This window comes from Oncorhynchus kisutch, unplaced genomic scaffold, assembly GCF_002021735.2.
Source record: "Oncorhynchus kisutch isolate 150728-3 unplaced genomic scaffold, Okis_V2 scaffold759, whole genome shotgun sequence".
NCBI classification, from domain to species: Eukaryota; Metazoa; Chordata; class Actinopteri; order Salmoniformes; family Salmonidae; genus Oncorhynchus; species Oncorhynchus kisutch.
In genome coordinates this window covers 54,075-70,311 of record NW_022262704.1, presented here as the reverse complement: position 1 = coordinate 70,311, position 16,237 = coordinate 54,075, and the positions used below count along the sequence as shown (strand labels likewise).

At 43.9% G+C, this 16,237-nt stretch overlaps 1 protein-coding gene across 3 annotated transcripts; it reads right to left on the bottom strand.

Annotated features, from left to right (window-relative positions):
• Positions 1-6,446: 6,446 nt before the first annotated feature.
• Positions 6,447-10,408, bottom strand: LOC116361878 (chromatin modification-related protein eaf-1-like). 3 transcript variants are annotated; one of them, XM_031816193.1, is made up of 6 exons: positions 10,275-10,408; positions 10,128-10,183; positions 8,795-10,047; positions 6,702-8,455; positions 6,585-6,621; positions 6,447-6,508 (listed from the first exon to the last, which is right to left on the bottom strand). In XM_031816193.1, exons 1-5 carry the CDS (start codon positions 10,301-10,303, stop codon positions 6,612-6,614), a joined length of 3,102 nt encoding a protein of 1,033 aa, XP_031672053.1. In that variant the 5' UTR covers positions 10,304-10,408; the 3' UTR covers positions 6,447-6,508; positions 6,585-6,611. The 3 variants fall into 3 exon arrangements, with proteins under 3 accessions (XP_031672053.1, XP_031672051.1, XP_031672052.1); XM_031816191.1 differs by having other exon boundaries at positions 6,702-10,065; XM_031816192.1 differs by having other exon boundaries at positions 6,702-10,047.
• Positions 10,409-16,237: the final 5,829 nt, after the last annotated feature.

Here is a 16,237-nt window from a genome sequence, read left to right as displayed (position 1 = left end):
CTCACTGTCACAGTCATACTCTGGACCTAGTTTTGTCCCATGGAATAAATGTTGTGGATCTTAATGTTTTTCCTCATAATCCTGGACTATCGGACCACCATTTTATTACGTTTGCAATTGCAACAAATAATCTGCTCAGACCCCAACCAAGGAGCATCAAAGTCGTGCTATAAATTCACAGACAACACAAAGATTCCTTGATGTCCTTCCAGAATCCCTCTGTCTAACTGAGGAACTCAATTTAACCTGGCGCAATACCCTAGATGCAGTTGCACCCCTAAAAACTAAAAACATTTCTCATAAGAAACTAGCTCCCTGGTACACAGAAAATACCCGAGCTCTGAAGCAAGCTTCCAGAAAATTGGAACGGAAATGGCGCCACACCAAACTGGAACTCTTCCGACTAGCTTGGAAAGACAGTACCGAAGAGCCCTTACTGCTGCTCGATCATCCTATTTTTCTAACTTAATTGAGGAAAATAAGAACAATCCGAAATTCCTTTTTGATACTGTCGCAAAGCTAACTAAAAAGCAGCATTCCTCAAGAGAGGATGGCTTTCACTGTGCTTGGCCCTCCTATGTTGAACATAATAAATGGCTCTCTATCCACCGGATGTGTACCAAACTCACTAAAAGTGGCAGTAATAAAGCCTCTCTTGAAAAAGCCAAACCTTGACCCAGAAAATATAAAAAACTATCGGCCTATATCGAATCTTCCATTCCTCTCAAAAATATTAGAAAAGGCTGTTGCGCAACTCACTGCCTTCCTGAAGACAAACAATGTATACGAAATACTTCAGTCTGGTTTTAGACCCCATCATAGCACTGAGACTGCACTTGTGATGGTGGTAAATGACCTTTTAATGACATCAGACCGAGGCTCTGCATCTGTCCTCGTGCTCCTAGACCTCAGTGCTGCTTTTGATACCATCGGTCACCACATTCTTTTGGAGAGATTGGACAAGTTCTGCCCTGGTTTAGATCTTATCTGTCGGAAAGATATCAGTTTGTCTCTGTGAATGGTTTGTCCTCTGACAAATCAACTGTACATTTCGGTGTTCCTCAAGGTTCCGTTTTAGGACCACTATTGTTTTCGCTATATATTTTACCTCTTGGGGATGTCATTCGAAAACATAATGTTGTGCCTAATGGTTCCCAAGCGGGAACTACACCCCCCCCCCCCGTTCAACTCAAACGGTGGCGCAGGGAATGCAAAAATATTCTTAGAAATATTTAACCCCCACACATGAACAAGTCCAATACCTCAAATGAAAGATAAACACCTTGTTCATCTACCCAGTGTGACAGATTTTTTAAATGTTTTACGGCGAAAACACAGCATATATATATGTTAGACCACCACCAAAACAAAGAAAAAACGTAGCCATTTTGTCCAACAAAAGATACAATGACAAAAGCAGGATTAAAAGAAAAATCATTCACTAACCTTTTGAAAATCTTCATCAGATGACAGTAATGACATGTTACACAGTACATTTATGTTTTGTTCGATAATATGCATTTTATATCCATAAATCTCGGTTTACATTGACGCCATGTTCAGAAAATTCTCCAAAATGCCCGGAGAAATTATATAAAGCTACACCAGATAACGCCAGATAACAGAAATACTCATCATAAACTTTGACTAAAGATACATGTTCTACATATAGTTAGAAAGATACACTTGTTCTTAATGCAACCGCTGTGTCACATTTTTTTTTTTACGTTACGGAATTAGTTTACTATGCAATAATCTGAGACGGCGCTCAGACGTAACAATATTTCTCCGCTATGTTGGAGTCAACAGAAATACAAAATTACAACATAAATATTCCCTTACCTTTGATGGTCTTCGATCAGAATGTAGTGGAAGGAGTCATACTTACCCAATACATCGTTTTGTTTCATAATGTTCAATTCTAGTGTCCATGTAGTAGCATATGCTACCACTTTCAGCTCAAATGGCCAAAAAATGACTTCTGGTCCAGAATAATTGCGCATCAAAACTTCCAAATTACATATTACAGGTCGACGAAACTGGTCAAACTAAGTGCAGAATCAAGCTTCAGGATGTTATAAACGTACAAAACGAATGGCATTCCAACCAGACAATCCTAGTTCATCTGGGGCTGACTGGAACAAAGGAAGCTCTCTGTCCAAAGCGTGCCTTCACGCACATGAAAATCCTTGCGACACCTACAGTTTTTCACCCCATTGGGTCAAAGTTCACAGCATATGCACCATTAAATGCTCTACTGAATGAGGACATCTAGTGGAAGACATAGGAAGTGTTTCCAGATCCATAACTGGTTGGGAAGGGAGGGGGCGATGACATCAAAGTTGCCCCAACTTTCAGGATTCCAAAACTAGTTTGGAAGATTGCCTGCCCTGTGAGTTCTGTTATACTCACAGACATAATTCAAACGGTTTTAGAAGCTTCAGTGTTTTCTATCCAATAATAATAATAATATACATATATTAGCAATTTAGGACAGATTTTTATGCAGTTTACTATGGGCACGCAATTCATCCAAAGGGGAAATACCGCCCCCTATCCTTAAGTCATTTAACTTTCACTGCTATGCGGATGACACACAGCTGTACATTTCAATGAAACATGGTGAAGCCCCAAAATTGCCCTCGCTAGAAGCATGTGTTTCAGACATAAGGAAGTGGATGGCTACAAACGTTCTACTTTTAAACTCGGACAAAACAGAGATGCTTGTTCTAGGTCCCAAGAAACAAAGAGATCTTCTGTTGAATCTGACAATTAATCTTAATGGTTGTACAGTCGTCTCAAATAAAACTGTGAAGGACCTCGGCGTTACTCTGGACCCTGATCTCTCTTTTGAAGAACATATCAAGACCATTTCAAGGACAGCTTTTTTCCATCTACGTAACATTGCAAAAATCTGAAACTTTCTGTCCAAAAATGATGCAGAAAAATTCATCCATGCTTTTGTCACTTCTAGGTTAGACTACTGCAATGCTCTACTCCCCGGATACCCAGATAAAGCATTAAATAAACTTCAGTTAGTGCTAAATACGGCTGCTAGAATCCTGACTAGAACCAAAAAATGTGATCATATTACTCCAGTGCTAGCCTCCCTACACTGGCTTCCTGTCAAAGCAAGGGCTGATTTCAAGGTTTTACTGCTAACCTACAAAGCATTACATGGGCTTGCTCCTACCTATCTCTCTGATTTGGTCCTGCCGTACATACCTACACGTACGCTACGGTCATAAGACGCAGGCCTCCTAATTGTCCCTAGAATTTCTAAGCAAACAGCTGGAGGCAGGGCTTTCTCCTATAGAGCTCCATTTTTATGGAACGGTCTGCCTACCCATGTCAGAGACCCAAACTCGGTCTCAACCTTTAAGTCTTTACTGAAGACTCATCTCTTCAGTGGGTCATATGATTGAATGTAGTCTGGCCCAGGAGTGGGAAGGTGAACGGAAAGGCTCTGGAGCAACGAACCGCCCTTGCTGTCTCTGCCTGGCCGGTTCCCCTCTTTCCACTGCAATTCTCTGCCTCTAACCCTATTACAGGGGCTGAGTCACTGGCTTACTGGGGCTCTCTCATACAGGTCCCTGGGAGGGGTGCGTCACCTGAGTGGGTTGAGTCACTGATGTGATCATCCTGTCTGGGTTGGCGCCCCCCACCCCCCCCTTGGGTTGTGCCGTGGCAGAGATCTTTGTGGGCTATACTCAGCCTTGTCTCAGGATGGTAAGTTGGTGGTTAAAGATATCCCTCTAGTGGTGTGGGGGCTGTGCTTTGGCAAAGTGGGTGGGGTTATATCCTTCCTGTTTGGCCCTGTCCGGGGGGAGTCCTCGGATGGGGCCACAGTGTCTCCTGACCCCTCCTGTCTCAGCCTCCAGTATTTATGCTGCAGTAGTTTGTGTCGGGGGGCTAGGGTCAGTTTGTTATATCTGGAGTACTTCTCCTATCCTATTCGGTGTCCTGTGTGAATTTAAGTGTGCTCTCTCTAATTCTCTCTTTCTCTCTTTCTTTCTCTCTCTCGGAGGACCTGAGCCCTAGGACCATGCCTCAGGACTACCTGACATGATGACTCCTTGCTGTCCCCAGTCCACCTGGCCGTGGTGCTGCTCCAGTTTCAACTGTTCTGCCTTGTTATTATTGGACCATGCTGGTCATTTATGAACATTTGAACATCTTGGGCATGTTCTGTTAAAATCTCCACCCGGCGAAGCCAGAAGAGGACTGGCCACCCCAAATAGCCTGGTTCCTCTCTAGGTTTCTTCCTAGGTTTTGGCCTTTCTAGGGAGTTTTTCCTAGCCACCGTGCTTCTACACCTGCATTGCTTGCTGTTTGGGGTTTTAGGCTGGGTTTCTGTATAGCACTTTGAGATATCAGCTGATGTACAAAGGGCTATATAAATACATTTGATTTGATTAATAAAATCTTGGAAACACCTGTTCACACTATGAGGATTATAAACATGTCCAGACATAGAGAACGATCACATCAAGAAGGTGTAACAGTGATGAATGGCTATTCAATGTACAACAGTAGTCTTCTGTAACAAGCAATATGTATTAATCAAATCAAATCAAATGTATTTATATAGCCCTTCGTACATCAGCTGATATCTCAAAGTGCTATACAGAAACCCAGCCTAAAACCCCAAACAGCAAGCAATGCAGGTGTAGAAGCACGTATTAAAGTATTAAATGTGTTTCCATACATCCATGACTGAATGGTTTCACAAACACCTTTAAAGGTTTTGTAAGTAAGTTGTAACAGGCCTCATTCAGCAGTCTGAATTAACCTAGACACCAAAACATCCATGTTTAGAGAAGCTTGGAGATTATTCCACAAGGGGCAAAGAGCTGATTTACTGAACTCTGTACAGACCAAAGGAATTTCCAGAGTTAGCAATCCATGAGACTGTGTATGATAACCCTGACTCGTACATCTAATGGTTATTGTAGATGTTAGCTACAGAGGGAGTTTACAGTATGTAAAAGAGCTTTATAAAGGCAAAGAGAGCAACGAATTGACCTACGTGACCTGAAAGAGGGTCAGCCTACTTTATGATAGAGAATGCAGGGATGTGTACTGAACCTGAACCCATAATAAAACAAAGTGCTCTAGGCTTTAATGAAGTGGCAGCTGCATTCATATAGATGATTTTGCAATAGTCTAGGATCAGTAAGAACATTGCTTGAATTATCTGGTTTGTACTATTTTAAGCGAGAGGCCAGACCTATTTCTATAGAAGCCCCTTTTATTTTCAGCATCTTAATTAATTCATCAATATGTTTTTCAAAAAGACAACTTAACATATATACTGATACACCGTACCAGGTACGTACACTTCAATCATTAGAATCATTTTGTGTACTCTAGAAAACACTTAGTTTTCCATGAATTAAATAATAATTTAAGGTCAATAAAGGTGTTCCGCAAAATAATGAAAGCCTAATGTAGATCAGATAGAGCCTGATCAGCAGGGCGGGGCAATTGAGTACACAACGGTATCATCTGCATACAGGTGCAGGTAAAACTGTCATCTATATATTTGACAAAACATTAATACAATAGTTGTTTAGACATTCTAACATTTAACACAATATCTAGATACTAAAAAATGTATATGCAACATTTGAACAATTGACCCCCCCCCTCGGGTGATGTATACAACTTCACGATACATTGGCTATTTTAGTGTTCCTTTTGTCTTTTTATTTTTTTACATGTAAAGGTCTTCACAACCAAATGCATACAACTGTTTCCATTCCCCCATGGCTATATAAACTGAACTCTAGGTTTCATTTGCATGATATAGAATTGAAAGTTTCTACCATGCCTCTCTGCAGATCCTCTCAAGCTCTGTCAGGTTGGATGTGGAGCTTTGCTGGACAGCTATTTTCAGGTCTCTCCAGAGATGTTTGATCGGGTTTAGGCCCGGGCTATGGCTGGGCCACTCAATGGTGCCCTGATTGGTGGAGCGCTGCAGAGATGGGACTCTAGAGCTCTGTCAGTGACAATCGGGTACTTGATCACCTCCCTGACCAAGGCCCTTCTCCCCCGATTGCTCAGTTTGGCCCGGCGGCCAGCTCTAGGAAGAGTCTTAGTGGTTCCAAAGCTCTTCCATTTATAAACGATGGAAGCCACTGTGTTCTTAGGGACCTTCAATGCTTCAGACATTTCTTAGTACACTTCCCCAGAGCTCTTAATCAGGGATTTGTCTGACAGTCTCACTGTATACAATGCATGCCTACATCTAAAGTATGAATATATGAGGAATGTCTGACAACTCACCCCATCACAAATGCTCTTATGTAGACCCAAGCTTTATTTTGAATCAGTAGCAAAGGTAAAAGATGAGAAAACCAAAGAATTAACTCAACAGTAGTCATTTTTACTACGGACTGCAAGCAATGGACATGAAACATTTCAAAGAGACAAGGCATTTTTTTAAGTAAAATTGTTTATTGATTCCATCCCACTAGAGTAGCAAGAGCACCAGCAACTTCCTGGTCTAAAAAGCAGAAAGAAATGCAAACAATGTCAGCAACACAGAATGTTAAGTAACCAATGTCAAAAACAATACTCACCATTAGAGCTTCTAGAGGATGAATCCATTATATTTTCCTGTTGATAGATATATGGTTAGTACAAAGGCCTTCAAATTCAGAGAGCAAAGTTCAGAGCAGGTTAAAGTGAACCATTACCTTGCAGAATCCTTCACTAGTGTTGGATATATGCTTGGTGCGCCAATGCTAACATAACCGTCCTTGGGAGCATTTCCACTGTCAACAGGCATGGCCTCTCTAGGAGTGTAGCCGATTTGGGAGACTCCAGTTCTGCCATTCTTGTAGTGCGATTTGGAACTGTAGGAAGAGATTGGGATGACACCCGACTGTTCAACAATGCTGGCTTGAGAACTACCAGAGGCACCATCTTCAGTGCTTTCGTAGTGCTTCTGCTGGGAATTTGGGGTCAGTTGCTGCTGGGAAATTTGGGCTACATGCCAAAATTGCTGAGGAATGGGGTTGGGTTGCTGCTGGGCCAATTGAGCTGGATACCTCACTTGCTGAGGTTCGACGGAGAGTTCCTTCTGCTGCTCGACGGCGAGTTCCTTCTGCTGCTCGACTGCCAGTTCCTTCTGCTGGGGAAATTGAGATGGATGCCACACGAGCGGAGGTTGCTGGAGAATGGCGGCCAGATGATTCTCCTGTTGGAGCATTTTAGCTCGATACCACATTTGCTGGGGCATGGCGGTCAGTTCCTTCTGTTGAGGTTCAGTGGCCGGTTGCTTCTGCTGCAGGGGCATTTGAGCTGGATGCCACACTTGCTCGGACGTGGTGGGTGGTTGCTTCTGCTGCTGAGGTTCAGTAGCTGTTCGATTATTAGACATTTGAGCTGGATGCCACACCTTCTGAGGTTGCTGGGCTATGGTGGTTGGTTCCTTCTGCAGTAGAGGCATAGCGGCCAGTTGCTTCTGCTGGGGAAACTGAGCAGGATGCCACCCCAGCTGGGGCACGGCGGTCGGTTGCTTCTGCTGCAGGGGCATTTGAGCAGGATGCCACACTTGCTGGGGCACGGCGGTCGGTTGCTTCTGCAGTGTGTGAAATGGATTCCACACTTGCTGGGGCATGGCAGTCGGTTGCTTTTGCAGCATTTGATTTGGATGCCACACTTGCTGGGGCACAGCGGTCGGTTGCTTCTGCTGCTGGGCCATTTGAGCTGGATACCTCACTTGCTGAGGTTCGACCACAAGTTCCTTCTGCTGCTCGACTGCCAGTTCCTTCTGCTGCTCGACTGCCAGTTCCTTCTGCTGCTCGACTGCCAGTTCCTTCTGCTGCTCGACTGCCAGTTCCTTCTGCTGCTCGACTGCCAGTTCCTTCTGCTGCTGGGGAAATTGAGATGGATGCCACACGAGCGGAGGCTGCTGGAGAATGGCGGCCAGATGATTCTCCTGTTGGAGCATTTTAGCTCGATACCACATTTGCTGGGGCATGGCGGTCTGTTCCTTCTGTTGAGGTTCAGTGGCCGGTTGCTTCTGCTGCAGGGGCATTTGAGCTGGATGCCACGATTGCTCGGACATGGTGGGTGGTTGCTTCTGCTGCTGAGGTTCAGTGGCTGTTCGATTCTTGGACATTTGAGCTGGATGCCATACATGCTGCGGTTGCTGGGCTATGGGGGCCAGTTGCTTCTGCTGGGGAAATTGAGCTGGATGCCGAGCTTGCTGGGGCGTGGTGGATGGTTGCTTCTGCTGCTGAGGTTCAGTGGCTGTTCGATTCTTGGACATTTGAACTGGATGCCACACCTGCTGAGGTTGCTGGGCTATGGTGGTTGGTTCCTTCTGCAGTAGAGGCATGGCGGCCAGTTGCTTCTGCTGGGGAAACTGAGCAGGATGCCACCCCAGCTGGGGCACGGCGGTCGGTTGCTTCTGCTGCAGGGGCATTTGAGCAGGATGCCACACTTTCTGAGGCATGGCAGTCGGTTGCTTCTGCTGCAGGGGCATTTGAGCAGGATGCCACACTTGCTGGGGCACAGCGGTCAGTTGCTTTTGCAGCATTTGATTTGGATGCCACACTTGCTGGGGCACAGCGGTTGTTTGCAGGGGCATTTGAGAAGGATGCCACACTTGCTGGGGCACGGCGGTCGGTTGCTTCTGCTGCAGGGGCATTAGAGCAGGATGCCACACTTGCTGGGTCACGGCGGTCGGTTGCTTCTGCTGCAGGGGCATTAGAGCAGGATGCCACACTTGCTGGGGCACAGCGGTCGGTTGCTTTTGCAGCATTTGATTTGGATGCCACACTTGCTGGGGCACAGCGGTCGGTTGCAGGGGCATTTGAGAAGGATGCCACACTTGCTGGGGCACGGCGGTCGGTTGCTTCTGGGGCGTTTGAGCTGGATGCCACACTTGCTGGGGCACGGCGGTCGGTTGCTTCTGCTGCAGGGGCATTTGAGCTTGAAGCCACACTTGCTGGGGCACGGCGGTCGGTTGCTTCTGCTGCAGGGGCATTTGAACTGGATGCCACACTTGCTGGGGCACGGCGGTCGGTTGCTTCTGCTGCAGGGGCATTTGAGGAGGATACCACACTTGCAGGGGCACAGCGGTCGGTTGCTTTTGCAGCATTTGAGCTGGATGCCACACTTGCTGGGGCACGGCGGTCGGTTGCTTCTGCTGCAGGGGCATTTGAGCTTGAAGCCACACTTGCTGGGGCACGGCGGTCGGTTGCTTCTGCTGCAGGGGCATTTGAACTGGATGCCACACTTGCTGGGGCACGGCGGTCGGTTGCTTCTGCTGCAGGGGCATTTGAACTGGATGCCACACTTGCTGGGGCACGGCGGTCGGTTGCTTCTGCTGCAGGGGCATTTGAGGAGGATACCACACTTGCTGGGGCACAGCAGTCGGTTGCTTCTGCTGCAGGGTCATTTGAGCTTGATGCCACACTTGCTGGGGCATGGCGGTCGGTTGCTTATGCGTCAGCATGTGAGCTTGATGCCACACTTGCTGGGGCACAGTTGTCGGTTGCTTCTGCTGCAGGGGCATTTGAGGAGGATACCACACTTGCTGGGGCACAGCAGTCGGTTGCTTCTGCTGCAGGGTCATTTGAGCTTGATGCCACACTTGCTGGGGCATGGCGGTCGGTTGCTTATGCGTCAGCATGTGAGCTTGATGCCACACTTGCTGGGGCACGGCGGTCGGTTGCTTCTGCTGCACGGGCATTTGAACTGGATGCCACACTTGCTGGGGCATGGCGGTCGGTTGCTTATGCGTCAGCATGTGAGCTTGATGCCACACTTGCTGGGGCACAGTTGTCGGTTGCCTCTGCGGCTGAGCTTCTGCGGCTGGTTGCTTCTGATGCAGGGGCATTTGAACTGGATTCCACACTTGCTGAGGTTGCTGGGACATGGGGGCCAGTTCCTTCCACCCGATGGCGGCCGGATGTTTCTGTTGCGCTTGCATTTGAGATTTTGGAGACTTATAATTGCCATATCCTAGAGACCGAAGTGATCCTGCATAGAGCCATGCTGCATTAGAATCCAGTGCAGGAGACCAATCACCTAGGTACAAAATATAAACTGTAAAATGTCAGCATTTGAAGGTTATGGAACTGCGTAGCTGTTATTTGAAATGAACTCACCTTCTGATGTAGAAGACATTATCCCTCCAATTAGCAGGCAACAAAGCCAAGAAACTCTTAAGGAAAAAGAATGTATGTCATAAACATAGCTACCTGTAACACCTGAAGGACAAGGGAAACAAACTAAATCAATACTTAAAAACATACCTGAAAGCGATTCCAATCATCACAGCCATTTTGCCCTCAAAACCTCACCAGTATTCAGAACTAATGGTAGGCATACATCCTACCAGAATACCCCTTTTACTATATTTGCCAGATGTTTGGTTGCTCCTTTTAAAGGAATTCCAGACCCTTCTAATGACGTTGGCTAATTAAGGACAGCTGTCAGCCACTGAACTACATTCAATTTCTATTTCCAAATTGACCCCTAAATCCTACACCTTGATCTAAACACAAGGATTTAATTGGGATAAGCAATATGGCCACAATTGCATCCAGCCTATCAGAAGACAAGGTGAAGCAATTAACATATTGCATTACCCTATCTGATCATTTCAAATGCCCCTAAATGACTAAGTGGTAGGTGTAGGAGCTAGGGGTTGATTTGGAATACAGAAATTTACTCAGGTCTGGTTGATTCTCTAATTGAGATCCTGACAGGTTTGACAGCCCTTACTCTAAAGCACGCGTCAAACTCATTACACGGAGGGCCGAGTGTTTGCGGATTTTCACTCCTTCCTTGTACTTGATGGCTGAATTAAGTCCACTAATTACTCCCCTCACCTACAGTAGTTGTCTTGGTCTTAAATGAAAGGAAAAAACAAAAACCTACAGACACTAGGCCCTCCATGGAATGAGTTTGACACCCCTGCTCTAAAGTAGGAAACACATTTTGTCTTGGCACTTCATTGATCGGTTTAAATTATTGCTTGTACAAAATTCACTTGGTTCATTTGAAGATTAGAGGCAGAATGAGCAGTTAGGCACCATTATTTTACACATGCCTTCTTTAAAACCGTGTGTTTCATTCAGCATAGCAACATTAGATGGATAACAGTTTCATTTGCACAAAGTGCAACATCTTAGACAAATTCTGATTTCAGACAGACACCAATTAAACACTCATGTTATGCTTTTGATGATCTGAGTCTTTAATTTTTCAGAGGCAAACATACAGTAGGGCTCGTTTGAGTGGTAAGGCTAAAGCAACTGACTGTAGACCAAAGTCAAGAAGTAAAGTCAGGAGAGGTGCATCTGCGACAACCGAAAGTCGGATACTAACTTCATTTTCCAACAGCAAGGCTCAGATCTCCATGGCAGTGTTGCCATTGTTTATAAAAGGTTTACTTTATCATGTAAAACTGTGCTTTGACATATGCATTGACGGGTCTTAGATTTTTAGACTGGCTATCTCTAAAATGCTTTGTGACTACTGCTGATGCAAAAAAGGGCTTTTAAGAAATACATATGGTTGATTGACAGATTTGTATTATTATAAAAATAATATAACAATATTATTATTATCATCATAATATTTATTATTATTATGTTACAGGTGAGACATACCCAGAAATGTCAACATCTTGGCAAGTGCTCAAATCTGTACAGCAGCCCCAGACAATCATGTACAGTAGCTCCAACTTACAAGAATGGGTTTACAAGGCAGTGATGAAAAAGTTTATATGAGCGCTAATTAAAACATACAATGATATATATGTGATACAATTACCCATTCAAAACTGTTGTTACAAAATCACTTCTCATTGTGTTCATTTCAAGGTTTCACAAACATAAAACAACTATCTAGTTAATGTTTCTCGGACTAATACACTGTTGAGTTTCCTATTTACTAAAGAACAGTCATTAAGACAAAACACAAAGAGTTGTAATATAATCTGTATACATGTCATTCTATACTGAAGACAGGTACATTCTGAAAGATTTTTGATGTTAATGTGATAACACATTCTTTATTCATCTCTCAATTTAGGATATCATTTATTTGTTACGTTACTGAAATTGTATTATTTATGTTGTCTCATACCATGACAATACACTACCAAACAATGCAAGCAGATGTGGAATTAACCCCATAACAGTTGTGTGTCTTTTTGGATCAAGAATTGATCAAGAATACCAATAGGCTTGATCAGATCCTCTTTCCTATGCAGGCACCATATAATGCACAGCCACATGCAAATCCATGAACTCCCCCAATAGAACATTGAAAACCTTAACATGACAACTGGCAATGTCATTATTATTGTCACCATCCATCAATTGTTGAATTGTGTTATTTTTCTTTGTAAATGCACCGAGCCTCCAAGGGCTGGAGCCAATCAACGTAGTAAATTAAAAAAGACCCAAATAAAACGTATGTGAAAAGATGTGGTCAAAGTATAAAACGTTGCTGTTTTGTTTTGTTACAGCAACCAAGTTTTCCTAACTTTTGCCATAACTAGTCATCCTTACATCCTGAATGAATATGGGCTCCCAAATATGCACCTGGGAACACATGGGAGGGGTGGGACCACATGCCCTTTTAAGTAATTGAGCCTAGAACATCATTTCTATATTGTAATTAAAATCATTGACCCATAAGAGAACACATGACCAAAGCAAAGCGTGAGCCATATATAATTAAAACAACATTATTCTTAATGAGAAATATAATCTAATAAACAAATGTTTGCATAACGAAAGACATGAAAACTGTCTCCAACAATGTATTTAGCTATGTATAAAACTTTCATATTGGCAGTAAGGTCATTGAGAATAGCTATAGACAGTAGTTCTTGTGGGAGGTTTAGGGATAAATATAGTGAAGGATCACGATTGTTAAAGATTTGTTCACCTTGGGGATTTTGAAAGAGGGGGATTAGAACCCCAAAGTAATAGTGATAAGAAAGATCATAAAGGTCATTTCAGGTCACAACTTGCAGACTTGTTTATGTGTTGCTGTGCGTTTTGTTGCCAACCTATTTTGCTACCTGACAACTTTACGCTTTTTACTTTTTAATTACCGTTTATATTTTTGTTTTTTCCCTCAACTTTTTCACTCCGGAAGCTTTATCTGGACATGGTTCGTCAGGACCTCCAACAGCCGAAGCTAAGTAGTAACATTAACATGATGCCTTCTAATTGCAGTCGCTGTATTCATAATATACAGGAGAACGATCGCCTTACGGCGAGGATAGCTGTGCTACAAGCCCAGCTTCAGACGCAATCGTTAGGCAAGGGTAATTTCAGTGTAGGAAAGGATGAACACAGTCCTTGCAGCCAGACAACTTTCTCACGGTTTCTGGAAGGAAATGTTGTAGGAATGCTCAACCGGCGCTCATTCAGCGACAGAAACTTTCAACCGGTTTTCCCCATTAAGCAGCAAGTCGGAGTCAGAGGCCAAGCCTTCTCATGTCTCTACTCCTCCCGTTACGGGGTCTGAGACTCCGAAGCTTCCCACCATTAGCTCTGACAAATTGAAAACTCTAGTCATTGGCGACTCCATTACCCGCAGTATTAGACTTAAAACGAATCATCCAGCGATCATACACTGTTTACCAGGGGGCAGGGCTACCGACGTTAAGGCTAATCTGAAGATGGTGCTGGCTAAAGCTAAAACTGGAGAGTGTAGAAAGTATAGAGATATTGTTATCCACGTCGGCACCAACGTGGTGTTAGGATGAAACAGTCAGAGATCACCAAGTGCAACATAGCTTTGGTGTGTAAATCAGCTAGAAAGATGTGTCGGCATCGAGTAATTGTCTCTGGCCCCCTCCCAGTTAGGGGGAGTGATGAGCTCTACAGCAGAGTCTCACAACTCAATCGCTGGTTGAAAACTTTTCTCTGCCCCTCCCAAAAGATACAATTTGTAGATAATTGGCCCTCTTTCTGGGACTCACCCACAAACAGGACCAAGCCTGACCTGCTGAGGAGTGACGGACTCCATCCTAGCTGGAGGGGTGCTCTCATCTTATCTACCAACATAGACAGGGCTCTAACTCCTCTAGCTCCACAATGAAATAGGGTGCAGGCCAGGCAGCAGGCTGTTAGCCAGCCTGCCAGCATAGTGGAGTCTGCCACTAGCATAGTCAGTGTAGTCAGCTCAGCTATCACCATTGAGACCGTGTCTGTGCCTCGACCTAGGTTGGGCAAAACTAAACATGGTGTTGTTCGCCTTAGCAATCTCACTAGGATAAAGACCTCCTCCATTCCTGTCATTATTGAAAGAGATCATGATACCTCACATCTCAAAATAGGGCTACTTAATGTTAGATCCCTTACTTCAAAGGCAATTCTAGTCAATGAACTAAACACTGATCATAATCTTGATGTGATTGGCCTGACTGAAACATGGCTTAAGCCTGATGAATTTACTGTGTTAAATGAGGCCTCACCTCCTGGCTACACTAGTGACCATATCCCCCGTGCATCCCGCAAAGGCGGAGGTGTTGCTAACATTTACGATAGCAAATTTCAATTTACAAAGCCCTTACTGCTGCTCGATCATCCTATTTTTCTAACTTAATTGAGGAAAATAAGAACAATCCGAAATTCCTTTTTGATACTGTCGCAAAGCTAACTAAAAAGCAGCATTCCCCAAGAGAGGATGGCTTTCACTTTAGCAGTGATAAATTCATGAACTTCTTTGAGGAAAAGATCATGATTATTAGAAAGAAAATTACGGACTCCTCTTTAAATCTGCGTATTCCTTCAAAGCTCAGTTGTCCTGAGTCTGCACAACTCTGCCAGGACCTAGGATCAAGAGAGACGCTCAAGTGTTTTAGTACTATTTCTCTTGACACAATGATGAAAATAATCATGGCCTCTAAACCTTCAAGCTGCATACTGGACCCTATTCCAAGTAAACTACTGAAAGAGCTGCTTCCTGTGCTTGGCCCTCCTATGTTGAACATAATAATTGGCTCTCTATCCACCGGATGTGTGGTAGATTACATACACTAATTTGACTGTGCCTTTAAACAGCTTGGAAAATTACACAATTTCAGATGTCATGGCTTTATAAGCTTCCGATAGGCTAATTGACATCATTTGAGTCAATTGGAGGTGTACCTGTGGATGTATTTCAAGGCCTACCTTCAAACTCAGTGCCCCTTTGCTTGACATCATGGGGAAATCAAAATAAATCAGCCAAGACCTCAGATAAAGATTGTAGACCTCCACAAGTTTGGTTAATCCTTGGGAGCAATTTCCAAACACCTGAAGGTACCACGTTCATCTGTACAAACAATAGTATTCAAGTATAAACACCATGGAACCACGCAGCCTTCATAAGGCTCAGGAAGCAGATGTGTTCTGTCTCCTAGAGATTAATGTACTTTGGTGTGAAAAGTGCAAATCAATCCCAGAACAACAGCAAAGTTCAAATGTGATGTGAAGATGCTGGAGGAAACGGGTACAAAAGTATCTATATCCACAGTAAAACGAGTCCTATATCGACATAACCTGAAAGGCCGCTCAATAAGGAAGAAGCCACTGCTCCTTAAACCGCCATAAAAAAAGCCAGACTATGGTTTGCAACTGCACATGGGGACAAAGATCATACTTTTTGGAGAAATGTCCTCTGGTATGATGAAACAAAAATAAAACTGTTTGGCCATAATGACCATCGTTATGAATGGGCCAAAATTGATCCAAGTTATTGTGGGAAGCTAGTGGAAGGCTCCCTGAAATGTTTGACCCAAGATAAAGAATATAAAAGCAATGCTACCAAATACTAATTGATGTAAACTTCTGACTCACTGGGAATGTGATGAAAGAAATACAAGCTGAAATAAATCACTCTCTCTACAATTATTCTGATATTTCACATTCTTAAAATAGTAGTTATCCTAACTGACCTACGACAGGGAATTGTGAAAACTGAGTTTAAATGTATTTGGCTAAGGTGTATGTAAAGTTCCGACTTCAACTGTACATTTGTGGAAAGTTAATATAATATTTAACTGACCTAATTTGTACTTTCACTATATCCAATGTATTTTACACCAGATGGTCCAAGGAACACCTCAGTATCAGTCAGTCCCTCTGGTGAAATAGTGGAGGGCAGTTCAGTGACTCTGACCTGCAGCAGTGATGCCAACCCACCTGTGGACAAATACACCTGGTACAAGAAGAACGTAGCCTCACCAAAAGCATCAGGACAGAGT